We start from the raw sequence: 23693 nt of genomic DNA, 5'->3' as shown, positions 1-23693 counted from the left end.
GCCACTTTTTTAAATAGTAGTTCGATTTCTGTGAAAGACAGCCATCTTCATAAAGTTAACCCGTTTTGAATGGGATATTGTCTACCCCTGCTGCTAATTCCTGTCTTAGCTCGCTTTCTTTCTAACCTATACACACACCCCAAATGAAATAGGTTTACACAAAAACGAGACATTCCGTAAACTGAACACAGATAAACAAAACCTACCCACCCTGGATTCATTAGTTTACTTACTAGATTGAGAGGTGAGAGGTGTGCACTGAAAGCAGGCTCCTAGGGGGCGGGGCCAGAGCCCGAGGTGCTTTCCTGGGGGCGGGGCAAATAGAAGCTAGGTGACTCTGGCGCCTGCGCAGAAGCCCGGCGCGGCGCCTGCGGCTGGGCGTCTCTAGTTTTCGACTTGGAGCTCTTCTTCTGTATTCGACCGCTCACTTCGGGTCCTTCGCTTTGCTCGGGTCGGGCACCGGAATCCATCATGAACCGATGCGCCGAGGCGGCCGCTGTGGCGGCTACGGTGCCGGGTTCGGGAGTCGGGGACTCCGGGCTGCGGCCGCCCATGGTACCTCGCCAGGCGTCCTTCTTCCCTCCACCGGTGCCCAATCCCTTCGTCCAGCAGACGAGGATCAGTGCGGCCCGGCGGCTGCAGGTAGAGGCGCGGCGCGCGCTCAGGTTGAGGCCATGTGGTGCTCGATGGAGGAGGCTCGGGGAGAGGGCATCTGGTTGGAGGAAGATCAGTCTTGAGGGAATCCGGACTGAGAGGGGAGGTATCTGAGGGGATAGCTAGTCTGATGGAGGAGGAGTTTGAGAAGATCTCGAATCCGAAGGGCTTAGGAGGAGGTCACCAGTCTTGACACTCTGAGGGCATAGTGGGTGTGACTAGGAATTTGTCTGGAGAATTGGAAATCTGACCGGGGTGGCATCTGAGGAGATAGTGAGTCTGAAAGGGGGAGGCTGGCTGAGTAAGGGAAAGCATCTGCAGAAGGAAGAGCTGTGGATCCGACTGGAAAGGGTCATGATGGCCAGACAGGAGGAGGATGTGACGACTGAGGACACTGTGAGATGGATTGACACAAAAGCAGAAGATGCAGACAAGGCATGTCAGTAAGGAGGATCCCATATAGGGACCTATTCCTTGCCTGAGTTGGGGATGGATGGGGTAGGCACTTTGGCTTGTGGAAGTTTGTGAAGGCAGAGGATTGAGAGCTACCATATGAGAGGGTTTCAGAGTACTCTCCTTTATGTGCCCTTTGTAAAGCGGGGAGCCAGTCAGAGCCTCGTGGAGTAAGAGAAGAGGCAGAGAGCCTTGCTCTGTAGGAACAGCCAGGCTGTAAATCTGAGGCAAAGACAAACCTGGGAGACCCATGAAGGTAGATTTCCTTTTCTTCTTTTTCTTTTCTTTTGAGTCGGCCTTCACACAGCGCCTTTTCTAGATTCAAAGATGACATGACGAAGGTAGCTGCTATTAGAAATGGCCACGAAGTCGGTTGTCTTTATCTCGGAAAGGGCATCTTTTAGCATTAGTAAGTTCACTTTTTGACTTCCTCTTTGGTGAGGTTAGTGATTGGAGAAGGAGAAAGATGGATGAGAACAGTGGTTGTCTTGTCTGCAGGGGAGAAGTGTCGATGTCTCCCTGCCGGTCTCATAATTTTTGCATTGAGGCAGTGTTTATTTTTGCATTTTTCTATATAGTGCTCTAAGACTTGTGACCTCTGTAGAGGAAGCATGTTAAGCACAGAGTTCGCTCTCTCTCTCTCCCTCTCTCTCTCTCCCTCCCCCTCTCCCCACCCCCTCCCCCTCCCTCTCCCCCTCTATGCGTGTGTGCATGCATGTTCGTGTGTGTGTGTGTGTGTGTGTGTGTGTGTGTGTGTGTTGGGAGGGGGTTGATGGTGGTAGAGGGTGTTAGAGAGTAGTGATAGGGATCTGGTTGAAGACATATCTGAGAGAGGAAGATAAAAGATGCGGAGAGTAAGTTTACAGAGTTCTGCTTTATGCCTTGAATCACTTGCAATACTTCTAAGCACACATGCCACCCTCCAAGATGAACTCCAGACAAATGAGTTTATATTTAAGTGAAAATGTACCCCGGCTGTTTGGGTTCAGAGTTGAAAGGGAGGCTCAAAGCCGCATTTTAAAATACTTGTGTTGTACCTTGAGTCAGACGATTAGTCTTTAAAAATTACCTCGAAGAGCTTTTCCTAGAAACTCCACGAGAACCATATCTACTGCAAAGTGCACTGGTCACTCAGTACTCACAGATTCTGCAAATTTGGCTGCGTCACCCACCCTCCTCTAGCTGTTAGAGTTTCTCATAATCGAGCTACTTCTTCAAAGGAGTTAAATTAAATGAGGTAACGTGGCGTAATGTACTCTGGTTTGCCAATCTTAATATTGGTAATCGCTGCATGCCTGTATCGGTTCACTCTATTTAAAAGTTGCTACTTGGATTAAACCGCACAGGCATTCATTTCCTTTCTTTTTTTTAAATCCATAATACCAGTGATACCACAGATGCATCCGTGGCTTGAATAGCATGGGTAAAGGGAGCGTTTGAATAGGTGTGGATAAAATTTGGCATGAATGCTATCTACTTGAAAGTGCAGATGTACTCTCGCACAGGTATGGTAATATACTTGGTTCAGACCTGGTTTAGTATTGGATTTTGATTGTTGTCCTCCAAGGACTGTTGTCACTTCCGCATTTCATCATAGGGCTTAAGGCTTACACTCATCCTTTCTCCTCTATGCCTTTTAAAAATGATTTATCCATTTTTATTTTATATACATTGGTGTTTTGCCCGGATGTATATCTGTACAAAGGTATCATTTCCCCCTGGAACTGGAGTTACAGAAAGTTGCGAGTGGCCATGTGGGTCCTGGGAATTGAACCTGGGTCCTCTGGAAGAGCAGTCAAATGCTCTTAACTGCTGAGCCATCTCTAGCCACTGTTTAAGGAAAAATATAACCTAATTTCTATTGTTGCAAAAGAGTTTAGAACTAAAATGACCAGTGGCGATTGATGGGATTATCTGTTCACATAAAAATGTTTGTTTGTTGTGTATACTAGAGTAAATACCAATCTCTCGACACGCAGCAGGGAACACAAGAGAGATGGTGTGCGTGTGTTCTGGAAAGATCCAAGAAGGCCCTGGTGTCTCATCTCTGATTGGCCTTGAGGCTCTGTACGAGAAGGGATCTAAGGCTCAGGCAGTTTTGAACTGCCGCCTGCCTTGACATGTACCCCAGAATGCAAGTACTTCCCTTGAAAGTACTGGGAAACTGAGGTTTCTACACGAAAGGAGATTCCTGTATGCGTTAACTGACTGTTAGTCAAATTGATCAGAGATTAAAGTAGCCACACATGACAAAGAAAGTAAACTTCACAGAATTAAAGAAGTCCCCGAATAACGCATCCATGGGAGAAAACTGGGTCCAGAAACAAACACAGATCTCTGGCCGTTGATTTTTCTACAAGAGTGCTAGGAGCAATCCAATGGAGTAAGACGTGTCTTTCCAATAAGTGGTCTGGGATAGATGGATTAGCGTGTACAAGAGAATTAAGTTCACCTGATGTAGAACAGCTTTAGCTCATAAAAGAACTAAATAGAGAAAATATGCACGTGTGGTAAAATAATGAAAGTGTTAAGAGAGAATATAGGTGTAAATCCTAATGAGCATGGATTAGTCATTCGTTTTGTAGATAGACAATAAAAGCATAAGCGCGTGCTCGCGCGCGCGCACACACACACACACACACACACACTCTCACAGGGCGGGGTGGGGAGAGGGAGCCATATGAGAAATAGATAAATAGTATTGTGAAATTGAATTCTTTGTGCTTTAAGATGTTCCCACTGTATTGAAGAGGGATCCAAGGCGATCTTGCGGCGAGTAAAGCTCTTGTCACACAAACAGGAGAGCCTGAGTTTGGGTTTCTGGAACCCTTAAGAAAAGCAGGGCAAGCAAACGTGGTGGCTGCCTATAATCCTAGCTCTAATAAGGCAGAAACATGATCCCTGGGGAAAACTGGCCAATTAGAATATCCTAAATCGGTGAGCTGTGCTTCAATAAGGGACCCTGCCCCAGTGATTAGAGTGGGAAGGGATTGAGAAAGACATCGAGCAGTCACTTTAGGCTTTCAAAGGCTCCCCACCCCCACCTCCAGTGAGCACAAAGCAAGCATGCAGACAAGCTCACACACTGAATGCACACAGATGTAAAACGAGGGGGAGAAATTAAAGCGATAGCCTAAAAGTTTTGAGGAAAAATGTTTGTATATAATATATCTGGTAAGGGTATAGTATCCAAAGGAGGTAAAAATAACTACTAGAACTCCTTAAGAAAGACAAGTCAATCTGGAAGTTAGTAGCCAATGAGGAGGCTAGAAAGATGGCTCATTGTGTAAAGATGCTAACACCACACCAGAGAGCCCAGGTTCATCTCCAAGATCCACCCAGTGGACACAGAAGACTAATTCCCACAAGGTACCCTTTGACCTCCACACATACGCTGTATCATATAAGCTCCCATATATATATATATATATATATATATTATATATATGTGTGTATGTGTGTGTGTGTGTGTGTGTGTGTGTGTGTGTGTGTGCAAAAATAGACGGGAGACAGTCAGATGAATGTGATATAAAAATATTTGGAGCTTGAAAGAAAGTGAAGATAGTCTTAGAAGGAAAAATGGTGAGAGTTGTTATAAGAACTGCATGTAAGGGATGATAAATGAGTCTGGGCCTGGTGGTGCGTGCCTTTTTAATCCCAGCACTCAGGAGTTAGAGACAGGTAGATCTCCAGGACAGCCAAGGCTGTGGAGAGGGAGAGGGAGAGGGAGAGGGAGAGGGAGAGGAAGAGGGAGAGGGAGAGGGAGAGAGAGAGAGAGAGAGAGAGAGAGAGAGAGAGAGAGAGAGTGTGTGTGTGTCCCTGTCTCAAAAGCCAAAACCAAAATAACCAAACCAAACCAAAGCAGACAGTAAATGGGGATTGGAGAGGTATAGCTCACTGGCGCTACAGCGCCATCCTGCTTGAGGCCTTGGGTTCGATCCTCACTGCAAACAGACAAACGAAAGCAAACAAACTGGATGATGGCTCCACAGATAAAAGGTTTCGCTGCTGAGTCTGACAACCTAAGTTAGGTTTCCCGGGACCGATGTGGTAGACAGATCTGACTCTGACATCCACACAGGTGCAGCAGCACACACGCACACGTGAGCACACAAGTGAGTAGGTGTAATTAGAGAGAGAGAGAGAGAGAGAGAGAGAGAGAGGCAAAGAACATTTTTCCAGGAGTAGAAACATGGTGTCATATTCTCTAGCTAGAAACGTGGACACACAGGAAAGAGTGAAGACTATTGGGAAGGAGACTTGGAAATCAGTAAACGAAACTCATTATCTTCACCTTAATCTAATCTGAGAGCTATAAAATGTGATGATTTGGTGAAAAGAAGTCTGGCAGTATTTTTTTTTTTTTGAGTTTACATATATGCGGGTGTAAATAAAATACACCACAGTTTGGAAAGGGCAGAATTGCCCTGCATTTTCTACAGTGCATGTGAAGTGGCATAGTTTTAATTCTGAGTTGTCACGTGTTAAATGTGTATACTGTCGCCCTCTGAGCAACTGCTGGCCGACGTTTCAAGACAGCATAGCTAAGGAGCTATTCCAGCAATGTAGGCATAACAAAGACCTGAGCTAGTAACAAGCGAGCGAGCGAGCGAGCAAGCTGCTCTGAGGATGCTCACACTCACTCCTTAGTACTTGATAGAAAAGACCAGACCGGAGATGGTTGTCAAAGTATGAGAGTTAAAAAACAGTTCTCACCATCTTTACTAAACTGTCATTTGTAAGGATACCTTCTCCTGCAACTTCAGGATTCCAAGTCCTTTCCAAAATAGACCAGTCACTGGCAGAAAAGAAGTCTTGAAAATGTCAAAAGATTGATATGTAACAGAGTATGTTTGCTGACTGTAACAGATTATATTAGAAATAAACACAGACTGGGCATAGTAGTGCACACATTTATTTCCAACGTTCAGGAAGCAGGCAGAAACCTGTGGATTCAAGGTTAAACTGGTCCACGTAGCAAGTTCAAAGCCAGCTGAGTTACATACAGCTATCCTATCTCAATGAATGAGTGAATGAATGAATGAGTGAGTGAATGAATGAGTGAATGAATGAGTGAATGAATGAGTGAATGAATGAATGAGTGAGTGAATGAATGAATGAGTGAGTGAATGAGTGAGTGAGTGAATGAATGAGTGAATGAATGAATGAGTGAGTGAATGAGTGAATGAATGAGTGAGTGAATGAATGAATGAGTGAGTGAGTGAATGAATGAGTGAGTGAGTGAGTGAATGGATACCTAAGTCTGATACTTGAAAAATTCTCATATTTAGAAATTAAATCAATTTTGTATTTACACTAAGCATCAGGCAATTAAGAAATAAAATTAGGGGGGCTGGAGATATGGCTCAGAGGTTAAGAGCACCCGACTGCTCTTCCAGAGGTCATGAGTTCAATTCCCAGCAACCACATGGTGGCTCACAACCATCTGTAAAGAGATCCGATGCCCTCTTCTGGTGTATCTGAAGACAGCTACAGTGTACTTATATATAATAAATAAATAAATCTTAAAAAAAAAAGAAATAAAATTAGCTAATCCTATCTGTAGTAACAGTAAATGATATTGATTACTTAGAAGCATGTTTAACCAAAACCGTGTCTGGTCACTATACTGACAGCAACAGAATAGAGCTGTGAGAAATTAGGACATGTGAGTGGATGTAGCATGTTTGTGAACTGGAAAACACAGTATTACTAGTATGACGATTCCTTCCAGATTACGTCTCAACAAAAATCCTATACACATGTCTGTGTGTGTGTGTGTGTGTGTGTGTGTGTGTGTAAGAGAGGGGGCGGAGAGAGGAGAGGTGGAGAGGGAGAGGGAGGAGGGGGAGGGGGAGAACACTGAGGAATTACTTCTAAACTAATGTGGGGATGCAGAGGATCTAGAATATCTTCAAAAGAAACCACCACTTGAAGTCCTACTTGAAAATTACAAAAACTAAGACAAGCAGAGGAACTAGAATAGTTGGGGAATTTATGTAAGTTATTTAATGATGTTCAGATTCCTGTAGGGGGCCAATAGAAACAGAAGACAGACTGCACTGTCTCTGTAATGTAATTTATAAAAAAAAAAATTGGTATTATACATAACCGTTCACTTGAAAGGCAGGATCGTGTAAGGATTAGAAGCAAAGGCTTTGTAAATAAGTTTATTTCCCCTTCTGTTGATTTATTGCTATTGAATTTATCCCTCCATGGCGTTCTTTGCATGTAAAGCAACTTAGGCTCTTAAGAGCTAAATGAATCACCGTGCGTCATGCGCCTGACACACAGTCAACATTTACTTATGACTTGCTGTTCTTATTCTTAGACTCTTTATTCTTACTTATTTTTAACTTTTAGTCTCTCCCCCACTTCCTTATTGCTTAGTTACACAGAATTGGCAGGCCTTGGAAGCAGTGCAGTCCCTTCCCTGAGACTACTGCTCCTACCCTTCTCTCTGTAGCTCTTGGGAAACAGGCTATCAGTCTTGCCTGACTATCCTCTGTTCCCTTTGTGGTTAGCTATGCTCAGACCACACTGATGCTTGAGCCTGTGAGGCAAGCACTCTCCCTGAGGTGTTAAGCTCCACTTCCCTTCACTTTGTAGCTTGGGCAGCCTTGCACTCGCTCCCCCTGCCTTAGTCTCTCAAGTCTGTAGGACCAAGCACCCAGGAGCACCTGCTTCTTTTGCAGGACTGGTCAGGCTACCACTTTCTCCCACTTTCTCCTGTCCTGGCTGCTAAGTCAGGCTCACCTTTCCTTTTTCTCCCAGCATCCTCTATCTCCCCACGTCACCCCACTGACACACAGAGCAAGTCGTCCCATGGTTCTCTCACTGCTTCTTTTGCCTTTATTATTGATGTTACTTTTTTTTTTTTTATTTTTGCTTTTGCTTTTTGTTTCTGGTTTTTGTTGTTGTTGTTGTTGTTTTGGTTTTTTGAGACAGGGTCTTGTAATGTATCCCCTGGCTGACCCTGAACTCACTATGTAGGCCAGGTTTGTTTCGAACTATAGATGTTTTATCGATTTGTCTACTTCTTCTGGGAGGAGAATGCAGGGATTAGAGGTGTGTGCCACCATGTTCTGCTAGACGTAGCTCTTTGAGATCAAATGTCCTATCGTGTGTGTGTGTGTGTGTGTGTGTGTGTGTGTTTATATCTCAGTCTCATACATGGCAACATTTAATTAATTCACCCTTGAGTACAGACAGGAAGCCAAAATGTTTCTATTATCCTTTTGTGTTTGGCGGTATTGTATTTAAATAGCGTCCATTTGTCTTTTTTTTTTTTTTTTTTGTCAACTTTGATTTGCAGATGATTCTCCTTGGAATTATTCTGCTTCCAGTCCGTGCTTTACTGGTTGGATTAGTTTTGCTGCTGGCATGGCCCTTTGCTGTAATCTCAACAGTATGCTGCCCTAAAAAGCTGACCCATCCAATAAGCGATTGGAGGAGGTAAGTGATAATCATGTCCAGATATTACCCAACTCAATGTAACTGTCCCCAGTGACCAGTGGTTTTAGCATACTCCTCCTCAGATTTAACGCTTTATATTTGTTCCTTGCATGCAAATGGCCTTGATTTATGCAGACACTTGCACACTGGAGCACTTTGCTGATATTGAGCTCTACGTATAATTAATTAATGTTAAAGCATTTTGCTCTCTGAGCCTCTCTGGAAGAGTCCCTGTGGTGTGTTTGAACATGAAATGTCTCCAATAGCTTTGTGTATTAGAAGCTTTATTGGCAGCTGATGGGTTTTGGGTAGGAGGGACCGTATTTTGAGGGCTGTGCCCTAATCAAAGGATTAGCCTCTTGATGGATTCATAATGTGGTGGCGTTATTAGGAGGTGGTGAAAATCTGGAGGGGCCTAGCCTAGGTGGAGTAATTAGGTCAGTAGGAGTGTGTCCTGGAGAAGGAGGGGTTAGCCCCTTTGTGCGTTTCCTTTCTGTTTCCTGTGCACAGTGAAGTAGATGGGTAGCTATTGCCCTGTTCCCACAGCTTTGAAGTTCCGGCACTGCACCATGGTCCTCAGAACAAAATTGTTTGTTATAAGCCCAAACCCCTAAAGCCATGAGCTAAGACAAATCTTCCTTCCCTTCAGGTTGCTTGTACTGGGCCTTGTGACACACCGAGGCAGTGAGCCTAACATATCCTGTTATTTCTGGAACCTTATAGCTATAAAATAATTGCCTTCCTTTTCGTCTCTCACATTACTTGTTTCTACATTAGTTTTTGTTCCCCGAGGTAATGTATTAAGTGGACAGATTAGGCTATTTTTATTCATTATACTATGATTAACATTCACTTTTATTATCGCTTAAAACAGCATTTTTCCAATGCTAGTACTGAGGCAAGCAGAACTGCTTTTCTAAGACTTCTAGAATCATTTAATTGGGAAGGTTCTAGAGAACGGATTGAGCAAGAACAAATAAAATTGCTGGTAGTAGTTACTAATGTTCGGCAGGATCAAATTATTGCCATCTGTCCACAGTGTAGATAAACCTAATTTGCATTTCGTGGGTTCCAACAGGCTGCAAATCCACACATTTACTTTAGGATGTTGACGAGCTCCCAGAACTGGTGCATGGTGTTCATTCACTTGCTTTTTTTCCCCCTATGTATGGATGTGTTCTTTCTATGCAAATCTCCAATTCAGACATGTCTTCATGATTTATCAAGAGAGCTACTGTTCTACGCCCTTTATAGAAGCATGCAGTTTGCTCTCGGTTTCTGTTCCAGCGAACAAATGTGACTCTCAAAAACAAAGCTGTTTTGAAGTGGGAGAAGGGCTGGCAGTGCCCCCTGGAGAAAACTCGGTCCTTGCGAATTGTACTTCTTTGTTTTATAGGGTGCACACTATAAAGTAGCACTTCACGGGCTGCTTTCCACAATTCTTTTAGATTCTTTCTTTGGTTTTATAGTTACTGGCTCACCAAAAAAATCTGGGGGTGGGATAGCTGAAGAATCCAGAACAAAAAAAAAAAAAAGGAAAAAGAAAAATTAGAAATGTGTTCTTTTCGATCTTTTACTGCTTGTGTTGTAGAAAAGCTTTACTGCCCTTGGTGAAATCCATATCTGTTTCCTTGCATACACGTCATTTTGAAGTTATTATGTTATCCCAAGACGTTTAGCTATTCACATTTTAAAAACACGTGTGGGTGCATGCATGAATGTGCATGTGCATATGTGTACTGCGCCATAGCACATGGCTGTCGCTTAGAGGATGCTTGGGAGTGGAGTTTCAACTTTCCCCTTGTTTTGAGGCCCACTTTCTTGTTTCTCCCACTAGACAGCATACTCCATGCTAAGAGGCTCACTGCTCACCCCCATCCCTCCGAAGAGGTGCTCAGATCGCAGATGGGTACCATTGCGTCTGCCTTTTAAGTGTTTTCTGGAGCTCAAACTCAGACCTCCAGGCTCCCACAGCTCTTTCCCCCTGGAACTTTGAAAAAAAAATATTTAAATAGAAGCCATGAAGGGGTGTGGCTTCTTAAAATGTATTTATAAACAAGCTGCCACACCGTAGTTAAGAAATAAAGTATGGAAACATGGAGATGTACTTTGTGTTCCTAGAGCACACAGCACTCACCTCTGCACTAAAGGAGGAAGAAGTCGCCACCTCCCTGTGGCCCCTGGAAAGCACTCTGGCTTTCTGAGTCTCCCTCCTGTGAGGCCAGCACCACAGAACCTTCCTCGGTGGCTAGTTACTAGAAGCTTTTCCCTGGTTAAGAAAAATAGAACCTCGGTTTTAAAAAGTTCTTTTCAATACCTCATAGGTGCTATATATTTAGGAGTCTGTTCTAAATATAGAAAAAGGATAGTATCTCTACTGAACATTTTCATATCGTTTGTATTATATGAGTTATTAAGTCTGCAGGTCCGTGTATACAGCTTTTATGCAATTGTTAGAGAGCATTTGCTAAAAGATTTTGAGCATTCAAGGACACGACTGTTTCAAGGCTGGGTGTGGAGTCTTTTCTCCACAATTCCTGAGGGATGACTGCATACATTTTATTTTACTTTCCGTGAAGAGCTGTATTGTTTTTTTTTTTTTTTTGTTTTTGTTTTTGTTCTTTTTTTTTTTTTTTTTTTTTTTTTAGTAGAGATGTGAACAATTGTCTATTCATTCAGATCGGACACTGATGACAGCCCAAAGAAATGATCCCACCCAAGTCTGGCAGGGTGAACCAGTAAGTTTAGCTGGGGTGCTTACAGGAGGGTACACAAGGGGTTAACCTACACAAACACTTAAGGGGTTCTAGAGAACCAAAGAAAGGGTATAAACCCCACTTCTACCCCAGCTATTTCTTTTTGCTTATATATCTGGAGGGAAGGATCTATACGTGAGCCACTAGCGAGCCTGCCCCTTTCATGCAGGGCTTTGCTCTGGTGTCTTGTGGATGCTCTCACCTCTCTGTGAGGGGGGATTAATGGAACCAGTTTTGTGAAGGTCTGGTTGGGCTACTCACAACTGTTCTGATTTCAAGTCATGCCGTGTCTGCGCACTTTAGAACATATGTTTGTCGTATCCATTCCGTGCTTAGGAATCTAAATATCTATGAGAATATTTTTGATGCTCGGTTATTTAAGCTTATCAGGTAAGGGAATGAACTTTATAAGTCCCATATATCCAACACAGTTCTTTGCACGGCGTGATAATAATCTTTTTTTAAACATTATTTCATGAGTATATGTGTGTATGCAGGTGCACATACACCATTGTACACGTTCAGAGGTTGTAGTTGTCTCTCTCTCTCTCTACTGTGTCCATCCCAGATATTCAGTTCGCGTCATTGAGCTCAGTGGCAAAGCATTTACTTACCAGCCGAACCACCTAGCCAGCACAGATAATTACTTTTAATGATAGGATATCTGGAAACCTTCTAAATTGCTTGCGTATCCAAGTTCAGCGGCTGTGTGTCGGTCTGTTTCCTTCTGGAGGTGCTTGGTGATATCTGATTTGTCTCTAAGAATTAGTCCACGAGACTTGTGAAGTGTTCGGGTAGACAGTAACATCTTCGTTACGTAAGAGGCATGTATTCCCAAGGATGACTGCTTTCTGAGGCCAGTACCAGTGTCGGTTGTCTCCCTGTGGGCTGTAGTTTGAAGATTCATTTTGATTGTTTCAAGCTTGCAGAATAATGGAGTCATTTATGATCCAAGTATCTCTGGACAAATCCTTACTCTGTCTCTGTTCTCTCATCTTCAAAATGAGGTTAAGGAGAGCTGGCCCAGGGGTTAAGAGTGCTTGCTGCCCTTGTAGAGGACTGGAGATCAGGCTCCATTACCAGCATCTGTAGGATGATGTCATACAGGTGAAGGCAGGTGTACGATAGAACGAGGCCTGTCATTGGACGAGAAGGAAGGATGGGCGGGAGAAAAGTTTTAGAGAAGGGGAATAGGTGGGAGCAAAGGAGGGGAGGAGAGGGAGAAGCAGCCGGGAGAACATGAAGGCTGACGTTAAGATTCCTCTCAGCACATTTACAGGTTGTTATGAATATTCTTAAGGGATGGATGTGTACAGGGGTTTGTATGTCTAGGTGGGCAATAAAATCTTATCAATTAGACCAGAGGTTACTGTGTTGTGTGTTCTTTCATGTGGCGATTTAATTGAATTCAAGAGAGTATGTGGTTGTATGCGTGTGTCTGGCATGGTGGCAACCTGCCTTGAGAACTAGATGGGTAGAGAGATTGCTGCCAGACTCAGAAGAGTAGCCATCGGCAGTGTGATATGGGATGGAGCAAAGCGGGTGAGAGGCTTTGCTGACTGAGAATTGAGATATCCAGCAGATGTCTTGGGGTACTGTAGTGCCAGACCTAGTGCGGGATAAAAGACAGCCATTTTTATAATTTTACAGCAACAAACATCAGGTAGATGACAGCCACTCGTAGCTCTAGTTCCAATACCCTCTTTTGGCCTCTTGGTCACCCATATGCCTGTGGCAAACACAGAGATACAGAGAAATAAAATTAAATGTAAATGTAAATACTGAGGTTAAAACAGTCGGCAAGATGGCACACTGGTCAGGATCCTTGCTGCCAAGCCTAACAACCTGAGTTCAATCCTCCGGATCACATAGTAGAGGGAAAGACCTGACTCCTACAAGCTTTCCCCTGACTATGAAATGTACACTCTAGGATATGCACTCTTACAGACAAACATGTATATATAGATAGCATAAAGAGTAAGTTTTAAAATGAGGCTGATAATAATAATAGGAATTTTACAAGGATAGACTGAGACTTAAAAATATTAATATACATGGGACGCTTGGAACAGTCTGCCAATCCAGAGGAGTTCCCTGTTCAGCTCCTGTTCAAATTTGCTTTCTGTTGTCTTGATGATAAACACTGACCAGCACCAGTGTGGAGAAGAAAGGGTTTGTTTCACCTTAGAACTCCCAAATTCTAATCTTATTGATCGTGGAAGTCAGGCCGGGCGGGGAACTCAGGACAAGGCCTTGGAGTCAGGGGATCATGAGGGAGCACTGCTCACTGACACTGACTGGCTTGCTCCCTCGGTTCAGGTTTGGTTACCTTCTCACAGGCCAGGCTCAGCTGCCACAGGGCCTGGGCTGGGTCTCAACGCCAATTACTGATAAAGGAAGTAACCCACGGACGTACACACCCACGGGCCATCCGATGAGGGCAGCTCCTCAGCTGAGGCTGCCTCCTTCCACGTGTGTCCAGTTGACAGCTGCCGATAGTTCTGACAGGCTCTTCCTCTCCCCTGTGAAGCTCTGATCTGTTTTGGTTCCCCTTCTGTGCTTTAGCATAAAGCGAAGCTAAGAAACGTCTTTTTCCATTGTTGCTTTCAAAGGAAGATCACTCAGCCCGCCTTGAAGTTCCTGGGTCGTGCCATGTTCTTCTCCATGGGGTTTAGGGTTACCGTGAAAGGAAAGGTGGCTAGCCCTCTGGAGGCGCCCATTTTTGTCGTTGCTCCTCACTCCACGTTCTTCGATGGAATTGCCTGTGTAGTAGCGGGGCTGCCCTCTCTGGTGTCACGGAATGAGAACGCCCAGACCCCTCTGGTTGGCAGTAAGTATCTGAACGGTAACAGCTAAAGTGTTATCATGGGCCTACATTAAGTGGAAAGAATCATATAGAGGCATTTTCTCTATGCTTATTACTTTCATTCCTGGGGGTTAAACTCATAGTCTTGTACATGCAGGGCAATGATCTAACACTGTTAACCCAGCCGGTTAAAAAAAATAAAACTTTAAAATATTTTAAACTTACTTCCTTTTCTTCAAATGAGTAGAGGAGGTCTTTTCCTTTCCCCTCGTCTTTAGCTTTTGGGCTCTCAGGAGACTTTCCCTTATCACCGTGCCGCGCCATCCTATCTTCGTGTTCCTATATGTGTCACGAGGAGAATCAGATTTTAAAACCACTTATTTTTTAAAAGCGAGTCTGGGGAAAAAAAAAACCCACCGGTCACATGTTACTTCCCGAACCTCTTTTTATGGTTTTGGGCTGATAAATGTGCCAAGCCTCCTCCCCCCCAGCTCTGCTTTCTAAATTATTGCGTCCCTATGGTTCCCTGAGGGACGTTTGTGTAAGTCTTTGAGAATTATGATGTGGAACAATGAGTGCTTCCTGCCATAAAAAATAATGAAGCGACTGAAATGTTTTTCCTGCCAGACATTTCCATGTCTCCCGGTGGAATCAGTCTCCAAGTAACTGCTCCGGGTTGTCCCAAGGTTACAGCTCACACCAAGCGCCGAGAGAACGGGCGCGAGGTTGCCTGCTGGTGTCCCCGAGAAAGACTAGGAATCCTTGGAGCTCCGTCAATGAGCGAAGACACTTTTCTCCAGTGGGCAACTTACTGGGCTGTGTGCAACGTGGCTTTTCCCCGCCAAACATTTCCATTGCAGAGTACCGGAAGACGGCTTTTCATGCGATAGGAGGTGACCTATTCAGAAGGATTTTAGTAAAATCAGTCATGATTGCCCTCCACTCATGTACATGATCTGAAACCAAACAAGACTGATTTTGAAGCTTCGATGGACAGCTGAGCATCCGTTAAGGGAGAAGACGTTTGCTCCGACCCCCTCCACACCCCCTGCCCTCCCCCCCATTCTTTCCACTAACTTCTGTAGAATCCATGTAGGGATACCCAGCTCTGCGTTTGAAATCAGAAGCTAACTAGAAAACACCGAATCTGGGGTTTTAAAAGGCTTCTTCTTTTAGATTCGCTAGCATTTTCATTCGCTTGTAAAACATCATTTCAGTTTATCCAGTGTGAATGCCTTGGTAGCTTTAACAACAATGACTTGGGTATGGCCTTTTGTCTTCCAGGACTGTTACGGGCTTTGCAGCCGGTTTTGGTATCCCGTGTTGATCCGGATTCCCGAAAAAACACGATCAACGAAATAAAAAAGCGAGCAATGTCAGGCGGGGAGTGGCCCCAGGTAAGGCTCGGTGGCTGGTCACTCGTGTATACTGAGAGCTTGTGCTTGTCCGTAGGTGTTCTCATTTGGGTCCGCAGAGAGCGAGCTCTCCATGCCACGTGTCTGCAGCCTGACAGATGCAGAATAAAGCCAGTTAGTGTGCAGAAGGCTCTGTTCCCACATGTTCTGATACTTTCGTTTGTCAGATGTTGTCTTTGGGTAATAAAAAAATGGCTCTCTAATGCCGACTTTTAACTCCTATTAAATGCAACGAATATTTTACATAATTTAACTCACTTGACGGAAAATATTCTAAGCGTATCGTTTTTTCTGAATCATATTTAAATAGTTTTCCATTCAAGGGCGTATCAAAATAGCCTATAAAACCGTGTTATACTAAGCCGTCTCCTGGCTCCCTTCCCCGGGGAGCCCTTTTAGGGTTAAAAGAGGGTATGGCATACCACATAACACAGGGTTGAGTCCAGAAAACACCCTCTATTTCTCCTCTCATGGAAACAGGATCACTAGCATGGTAGCATCCATATGCTCAAGCACACGCACCCTTGAGAAACCGAGGCCTGTAAGAACCCTTACAAAAATGACTGAGGTGACATCTGCAAAAGTTAGATTTTCCTCTTTGGATCCAAGAAGTATGTCTAGAATTAGTAGGCAAGAAGACAGCAGAGAGGCAGATTTCAGATCGTTTTTCTCATTTTGCAGATCTTTTTCTCTGACCAGGGGTAAAGTGGTCTGGTTTGGGATCCTCAAGGCCTGACTGACAGCCACTCAGAGGGAGGAGACTATGGAACAATTCAAACCTTGGAGCTGCTACGCTACTTTTAAATTCTCCTTCCTCCCTGAGATTTCTCTGACTCACCTTGTTAGCCGTCCTCCTTAGTAAGCTATTTGTGGATTCATACCAAGTAAAATAGTTGGCTATTGTGTTGGGTTGTCACAGCAAACCCATCTTATCAATTAGTGGATGGAATTATGCCCTTAACTCCTGTTTCAGTTTGAGCCAATGTTTTCCCTCTCTCCTTATGACAGATCATTTATTTACTAACTGCTTTGAGTACAGGGATTTGATTTGATTTTCTATCCTTATCACTCAACTCTTGACTAAATTTTAAACGCTTCAGAAAACCAAGTGTATGTCTTAATTAATGGAGATACTCCCAGTGTTTGTATGTCTTTCTCAGAGAAAAGGTCAAGGAGGACATTAACAGCTAAAATGTTACCTCAGAAAAAATAGAGCAAGCCGTGAAGTGTTTCCCACATGATAACTGAGGCAACTTAAAGATTCCCTTCTCTGCTCTCCAGGCATCCCTGTACTATATGTCAGGAATAAATAGCATTTAATGAGGAAACTCTAACAAGATTTATTTTGATTGAGGATATTACCTTGCTTTATGTCTTCTTTTAAACTTATTCAGATCATTAATAAAAGCATCGAGGAATGTAAAAGAAACATGTAATTCTGTAAATTAAGAATATTATTTATTCAAAGCCTTTATCTTTTTCTAATTATCATACTGATCAAACTGCACCTTAAAAAAAAAACTAACACTTCTTTTAAAGGAGTGTATGGAATAGTTCGAGTCCAGCTTTTATTAGAGTCAAGAGTCAGCCTTCTGTTTCGTTTTATTTTTTGAAGCATTAAGCAGTATTGAAGTCATAGGAGAATAATGAGGTAATCTATTAATTAGACTGAAATATTAAATTTATTCCTTTTCTCCCAAGATACTAGTTTTCCCAGAAGGTACTTGTACTAATCGGTCCTGTTTGATTACTTTTAAACCAGGTGAGAAAAATTAAATTATGTATTGTAACAATATAGTGTGGGAGATATCTCAAATGACTCCTTTGTAAAGCACAATTCATTTGCTCCCGGCATGTCTTTTCTGATAAAATCTTTCCGATGCTGTGATTCCACAGAACTTATGCCTGTTCACTCCTCTGCTCTCTTTTTTGATATAGCCTTTCCATTTTAGGGGAGTGTGTATGCGTGTGTGTGCGTGTGTGCGTGTGTGTGTGTGTGTGTATACGCACGCGCGTGCACACACACACGTGTATGCATATATCTGTCTGCATTAGTCTGCCTGTGTATATCTATGTTGTGTTTGTGTGTCTGTGTTCATCTGCCTTTGTGAATCTGTGTGTGTGTCTGTATATGTGTGTCTGTGTGTGTATATGCTCAGAGGTCACTGACATCTTTCTTTTTCCTCCAAGAAACCTCATAGATATCTGGGGTCTTCTATGAAGAAGTAGACAGCCTACCAAAGTTTACTACTGCTGCTGCTACTACTACTACTACCACCACCACCACCACCACCACCACCACCTCCTCCCCCTCCTCCCCTTCCTCCTCCTCCTCTTTCCCCTCCTCCCCCTATTCTTTCCCATCCCCCTCCTCCTCTTCCTCCTCCTCCTCTTTCCCCTCCTCCCTCCTCTTCCTCCTCCCCCTATTCTTTCCCATTCCCTTCTTCCCCTTCCTTCTCTCCCTCCTCCTTCCCCCCTCCCCCTCCCCCTCTCCCTCCTCCCTTCCACCCTCCTCCCTCCTCCCTCTTCCCCTTCCTTCACCTCCCTCCTCCTTCCTCCCTCCTCCTCCCCCTCCTCCCTCTCTCCCCCTCCTCCTTCCTCCCTCTCTTCCCCCTCCTCCTTCCTCTCTCCTCCCTCCCCTTCTTCCTCCTCCCCTCCTCCTTCCCCTCCCCTCCCCCTCCTCTTTCTTCTATTTTGATGCTAGGAAGGCAGCCATGAGTGTGCCTTTCATTTTAACCTGTAACTTGAGGCTCTTTGTGTTAGCTGCTAGTGTGCTTTGCCCAAAGGTGTGGCTCACTTCAGGCCAGTGTGACAGCTTTACTTCAGGCCTTTTAGTTCCTATTACCTGTTTGCCTTGACTTGCGTCGTTACTTTTAAAAAATTATTGGCTAGCATGGATTTAGGAAATAAAAACCACCCCCCTAATAAAAATAAATGGTGAAATTATACGTATGCTAAAGAATTGTTTTGAAACAAATCCCGTTAATTTTTTTTTATCAAACAGCAAGTAAATGCGTGCTTAGGCACAGCATTTAATGTTTGCTTCGGTCTTACTTTGCATAACTCCTGAGTAATAACTTACTTGTAATAACGTGTAAATGCTTCAGCGTGGTCTCTCTTTTGTCTGCTCTCAAACAATCAGTGTGTTTATGCTATTTGATTATTATATACCTCTTGTTCGTATACAAACCATGTTGTACAATTTCGATGTGGTTTTAGGAGCCTTTATCCCGGGAGTTCCAGTGCAACCCGTCCTCCTCAGATATCCCAACAAGCTGGTAAGGCAAGGGATTCTGTATTCCTAATGGCTCATTTTTCAGGACCCTTTTAAATATCTCACTGATGAAAGGCTAAATGGGGGGAACCAATTGGGCAGATTAATGCCACCTGTCGCTGGCATTTTAAAAGGTGACAGCAGTACTAAAGACTGTTCTGCATACCTCAGCTTCACGAAGGCATTAAGCAGCACCTATTCTGCTGTCTCTGTGATGGACAGGGGAGCCTCAGACTTAGGCTCTGATTTGACCGGACATTAGAAATGTATGATTCTTGTGGAGATGACAAGGAAACCTTTCCAGATACAAAGGTAACTGGTGGTAGAAAGGCCGGAAGCAGAGTCTAAACTTGGGGGAGGCAGTAAGTACTGGTGGTGTACTTACCGGCAGTGTGAGCATTGGCAGTTGGTGTAGTTAATTGAGAAATGGTTGTAGAGAACCCCACATCTTCTCTAGAGTCCAAGGCTGCCCCAGGAAATCTTATTCATTGGCTGGCCACACTGTTACCCTCTACACATGCTGCCCTTCTCAACACTGGGCTTCCTCCCGGAGGGCCTTACCAGAGGGTTCTAAAAGGGAGCGTGTGACCGTTACTCATACTAGGACAGATTCATAGCTCTAAGCCTGTTCGGTTTTCTATCTAATGACTGGCTTCTCAGTTAAAAAAAAAAAAGGAATTAAAATCTATCAAACTTTTACTCAGGCCCCTTCTATTTAAATCTTCCTGTACTAAAATTTTTTTATTGTGTACTGATTTGCTTTTTCCTTCCAAATATTCATTTTTGGTAATTGGTAAATTGTATAGATCACGTGCACACTACTTTTCCAGATATGCTTGTTGGGGAAAAAAAATAACTGAACATGTACAATATTTTCAGTTCAGAACCAGTTGTTACATAAAAATATATGGGGTGGGAAATGATCTCTGGGCAGCTATATACTCTCTGTAATTAATAAGTTTTGTATTAATTCATGTTATTTAATAATTACAAGCTTATTTCAGTCTTTAATGTGTTGCTTTTTACTCTAGAAAAAGTCTACATGAGTCCTAATATTAGACAAAGATTATTTTTATTTGGTTGTTATTTGAATATTTTGTTTGTTGTTTGTGTTTTGAGACAAGGTCTCGTAGAGCTTCCCCTGGCCTTGAACTCATGGTATAGCTGTAACTGGCCTTGAACCCCTGATCTCTTGCCTCCATTCTCTTCAGCTGGGATTACAGGCATCCCTACCAGTCTAGACTAACAGTTTGACTGCTTCTCTTTTAGGATACTGTAACCTGGACCTGGCAAGGATATACTTTGTAAGTCACTTACCCAGTTTAACCCTTCATGCAGACTATCTTAATGAAGAAATATAATTTATTCCTTCTTCAAAAACAAAGTCTGATTTGTATGAAAACCATACATTTCCAATCAGTCTTGCATCTTTTAACCATGTGTCTGGGGACAGTATCACCTTCTTGCCCACTAAACAGCCAGTGAGATTAATGTCTGTTAAACACCATTTTCAGAATACGGGTTATTGTCAGTTTAGAAGGAACATTCCAGGGCCCTGGTTCGCATCATGCTTAGCTTGGATCTTGGGGTCTCATATTCATAGCTTTAGCACTGTGGTCTCTCTCCTCAGACAGGAGGCTGGGTTAAACAGGCTCAGGTCACTTGAGTTTCGGGACCTGAAACTGCTGTGGCATGTCTGTTTGTGTGAAGGAAATGGCTACCCAGGACTACCCCATAGATCTCGAAAGCACAGGGATCAGCAGTTTCTAGAGCTCTTAGAGAGGTGAGGGCTGTTTTCACCATTGAGCAAGCCGAAGTGAAAGAGGCCTTTCTCAAGAATGGATCATGTAGAATGCAGCTTTCTTCCAAGTGCTTTTGCTTGGCTCCCACTAAGAAAGTTTGAGCCTCCTTAAATTTCAGTGAGAGCCATGTGCAGATGGGGATTTGAAAGTCTTCCCGGCTTTTGACAGTGTCAGCATAGCTCAAAGAACAATGAAGGTATTTTGGAGCATGCCATCAAAACACTCCAGCATACCCTGGCTTCTCTACATAGCGTTTACATAATCTCTTGAGCTTCGGAAGGTCTGGGAGAAAAGGTAGAATGTATTCCTGCTTCTGTGTATGCACACAGAAATTTCTCTGAGATAAATTTGAATTAAGAAGGGTAGCTCAAGGGACATTTAAGTAGAAGTTATCATAGAGAACACATATGCTCTTTTGGAGCTTCAGTCTTTGGTTCCTGTCGGTGACGTTAGGCAGATAATGCCGGAGACAAAGAACAGTAGGAGACGTGGGCAATGTGTTATGTTCAAGTTTTAAAGGAATCATTTGACTCCTCAGACTAGCTGCCTGTTCATGCTGGTACTAACATTGGATTCCGAGCTTTTAACTTTTGTGCAGCAAAAAAATGTAGAGAGGCAAGGGCGCTCCCAAGCTAGGTGTCATGCAGACAGCGTGGGTTCGAGCTTGCCGATCTGTATGTCTTCATTATACAGCAGTCTGGGTGGTTGTGAAGGTCAAATAGAAGAAAGCGTTCTGGAGGCCTAGTTAGGGGGAGAGCACAGAGGAGGTTAAGAATACAGCCTTCTCCAGGGAGTGTGTGATAAAGGGAAAAACGAAGTTGGAAAGTAAATTTCGGAGACGAAAAATGTGTCGTGTCAAAAATACCTCACGACTCAGAGACACACGATCTTTCAAAAGCACAAAATTGGTTCTGTGCAAATGCACACGGCTCTTGCCTATGGCAAAGCCTATTTCCACCTGTCTTCTGGCCTGCTGAGTGCTTCTGCCAGCGCTGTTCCTATTACCCTCCAATCTGTATTCTCAGTTACTGTTTTACCAAAGCAGAAATAGTTCACCAGGGCAGATACTCCGAGGGAGAAGGGACATGGGGGAGGAAGCTTAGAGAAGGGACAGAGCTAGGGAAGGTGGTTTTCTAAGAAGGTTCTCTGTAGTGTGAACAGGGCATGCTTAGTGAGTTGTTGTAGCCAACGTTCATATATTCATACATATATATATGGATATATACATATATATGGAGATATATGTGCATATATATTGAGATATATACATATGTATGGATGGAGATATATATATGTACATATATATGGATATATATGGAGATATATACACACATATATATGGATATATATATGGAGATATATATGGAGATATATATACACATACATATGGAGATATATACACATACATATATATGTAGATATATACATATATATGGAGATATATATACATATATATGGAGATATATACACATATATATATGGAGATATATATATGGAGATATATATACATATATGGATATATATATACATATATGGAGATATATACATATATATTTGAGATATATATATTTGGAAATTATATATATTTGGAAATATATGTATATATATATACATTTGGAAATATATATATGCAGATATATATATCTGGAAATATATATTTGGAAATATATATTTGGAAATATACATATATATATTTACCTCAAAATACGTGATCCCAAGGCCCTATGTAAATGGTTGAAAATAGTTCACTTGGGCTGGAGAGATGGTTTGGTGGTTATGATCACTGGCTATTCTTGCAGAAGGACCCAAGTATCCACAGGACACCTCACGATCAGCTGCAGCTCTGGTTTCAGGGCATTTGATGACATCTTCTGGTCTCTGTGGATGCTGCACACACATGTTGCATTCTGGGCCTGTTACTCCCCTTCCTCTTCTCTCCTTCCCACGACTCCATTATCCTGTCCTTCTCCCTGCAAGCCCCCTTTCCTGCATTCCTGTCCTTTTGCTTGTTTTGTGACTCTGGATTTACCCAGAGCTGTCTGTGTGACCTCGGCTTATGCACCGGAGCCTGGTGGCCTCGCCAGTGGGTACACAGCTGAAGGCACCCAGTGCCCCTTCCGTCCATGTGGAGCCAGTGTTCCTTGGTGAAATCCCTAACTGAGGTAATTCTCAGTTCAGATAACTTTGACAGATAAGTTGTTCTTTAGTTTCTTGATAGCACACACACACACACACACACACACACACACACACACACACACAGAGAGAGAGAGAGATGAAAGTGTGACAGGTTGCTTCCTTAGACATGTGGTCTAATGCACTGTCTGTTCTGAGTTCTGTCAGTTGTTGGAAGAGGCTAAACTGAGAATCCTCCAGAAATCTGGCTTACAGTCTAAATTCATCCTGGAAAGCTGTGAGGCAAGACACCCGTCTTACAAACTGTCTTTGATGGGTTGGTCACCCACTTACAGGAGCTGTTCGTCCAGACTGACAGGGAAATTTGTAAGTTTTCAGGATATTTTTTCCATAGTTTGAGCTTCCTTGCTGAGATGGCTTTGGTAAAGTTTGTGATCCTTAGGAAAATCCCACTGACTTTTTAAAAGTTGTTACCTAAGAATTTAGAAATACGGTGTCCTACTTAGGAGTGTTCCTGTAAACACATTCGTGTATCTTTAAATTTTTATTTTAGATGTATTTATTTTCTTTTATGTGTATGGATGTTTTCCCCACCTGTATGTCTGTGCACTCTATGCACTAATGCCCAGGGAGTACTGGAACTAGAATTACAGACAGGAACGAGCTTTCATATGGCTGCTGGGTTTTCATATGGGTTCTCTGGAAGAGCAACCAGTGCTCTTAACCTCCGAGTCCTGCCTCACGTGCATATCTGTGTTTCTTAAAGGAGACTCTGTCTACTTTCCAAAGAGACTTAGGCCTGAGAGTGTGTGCTATCAAAGAAACTATGAATTTGAGGTTTGATCTGTTTGGGTTTTAGCTCACACTCACTCACACAACGTAGTGATCACATTTGGTAATTTGGTTGTTCAATAACAAGAGTGGTTGTCTAACCCTGAGAGG

At 43.2% G+C, this 23693-nt stretch overlaps 1 protein-coding gene across 5 annotated transcripts in view; it reads left to right on the top strand.

Moving 5' to 3' along the window:
- Positions 1-332: 332 nt before the first annotated feature.
- Lpcat2 (lysophosphatidylcholine acyltransferase 2) overlaps positions 333-23693 on the top strand; it is a 64347-nt gene continuing 40986 nt past the window's right edge. The window contains exons 1-7 of one of the 5 annotated variants that reach the window (XM_039097421.2): positions 333-642; positions 8423-8562; positions 13931-14148; positions 15409-15521; positions 17241-17301; positions 18759-18817; positions 20083-20117. In XM_039097421.2, the coding sequence (XP_038953349.1) occupies positions 472-642; positions 8423-8562; positions 13931-14148; positions 15409-15521; positions 17241-17301; positions 18759-18817; positions 20083-20117 (797 nt within the window). In that variant the 5' untranslated portion in view covers positions 333-471. The other 4 variants (NM_001271344.1, XM_017601162.3, XM_039097419.2 and 1 more) reach the window with 4 other exon arrangements.

The sequence above is a fragment of the Rattus norvegicus genome, chromosome 19 (assembly GCF_036323735.1).
Source record: "Rattus norvegicus strain BN/NHsdMcwi chromosome 19, GRCr8, whole genome shotgun sequence".
NCBI lineage: Eukaryota > Metazoa > Chordata > Mammalia > Rodentia > Muridae > Rattus > Rattus norvegicus.
The sequence above is the reverse complement of the archived record's forward strand: the minus strand, read 5'-3'. Positions and strand labels throughout refer to the sequence as shown.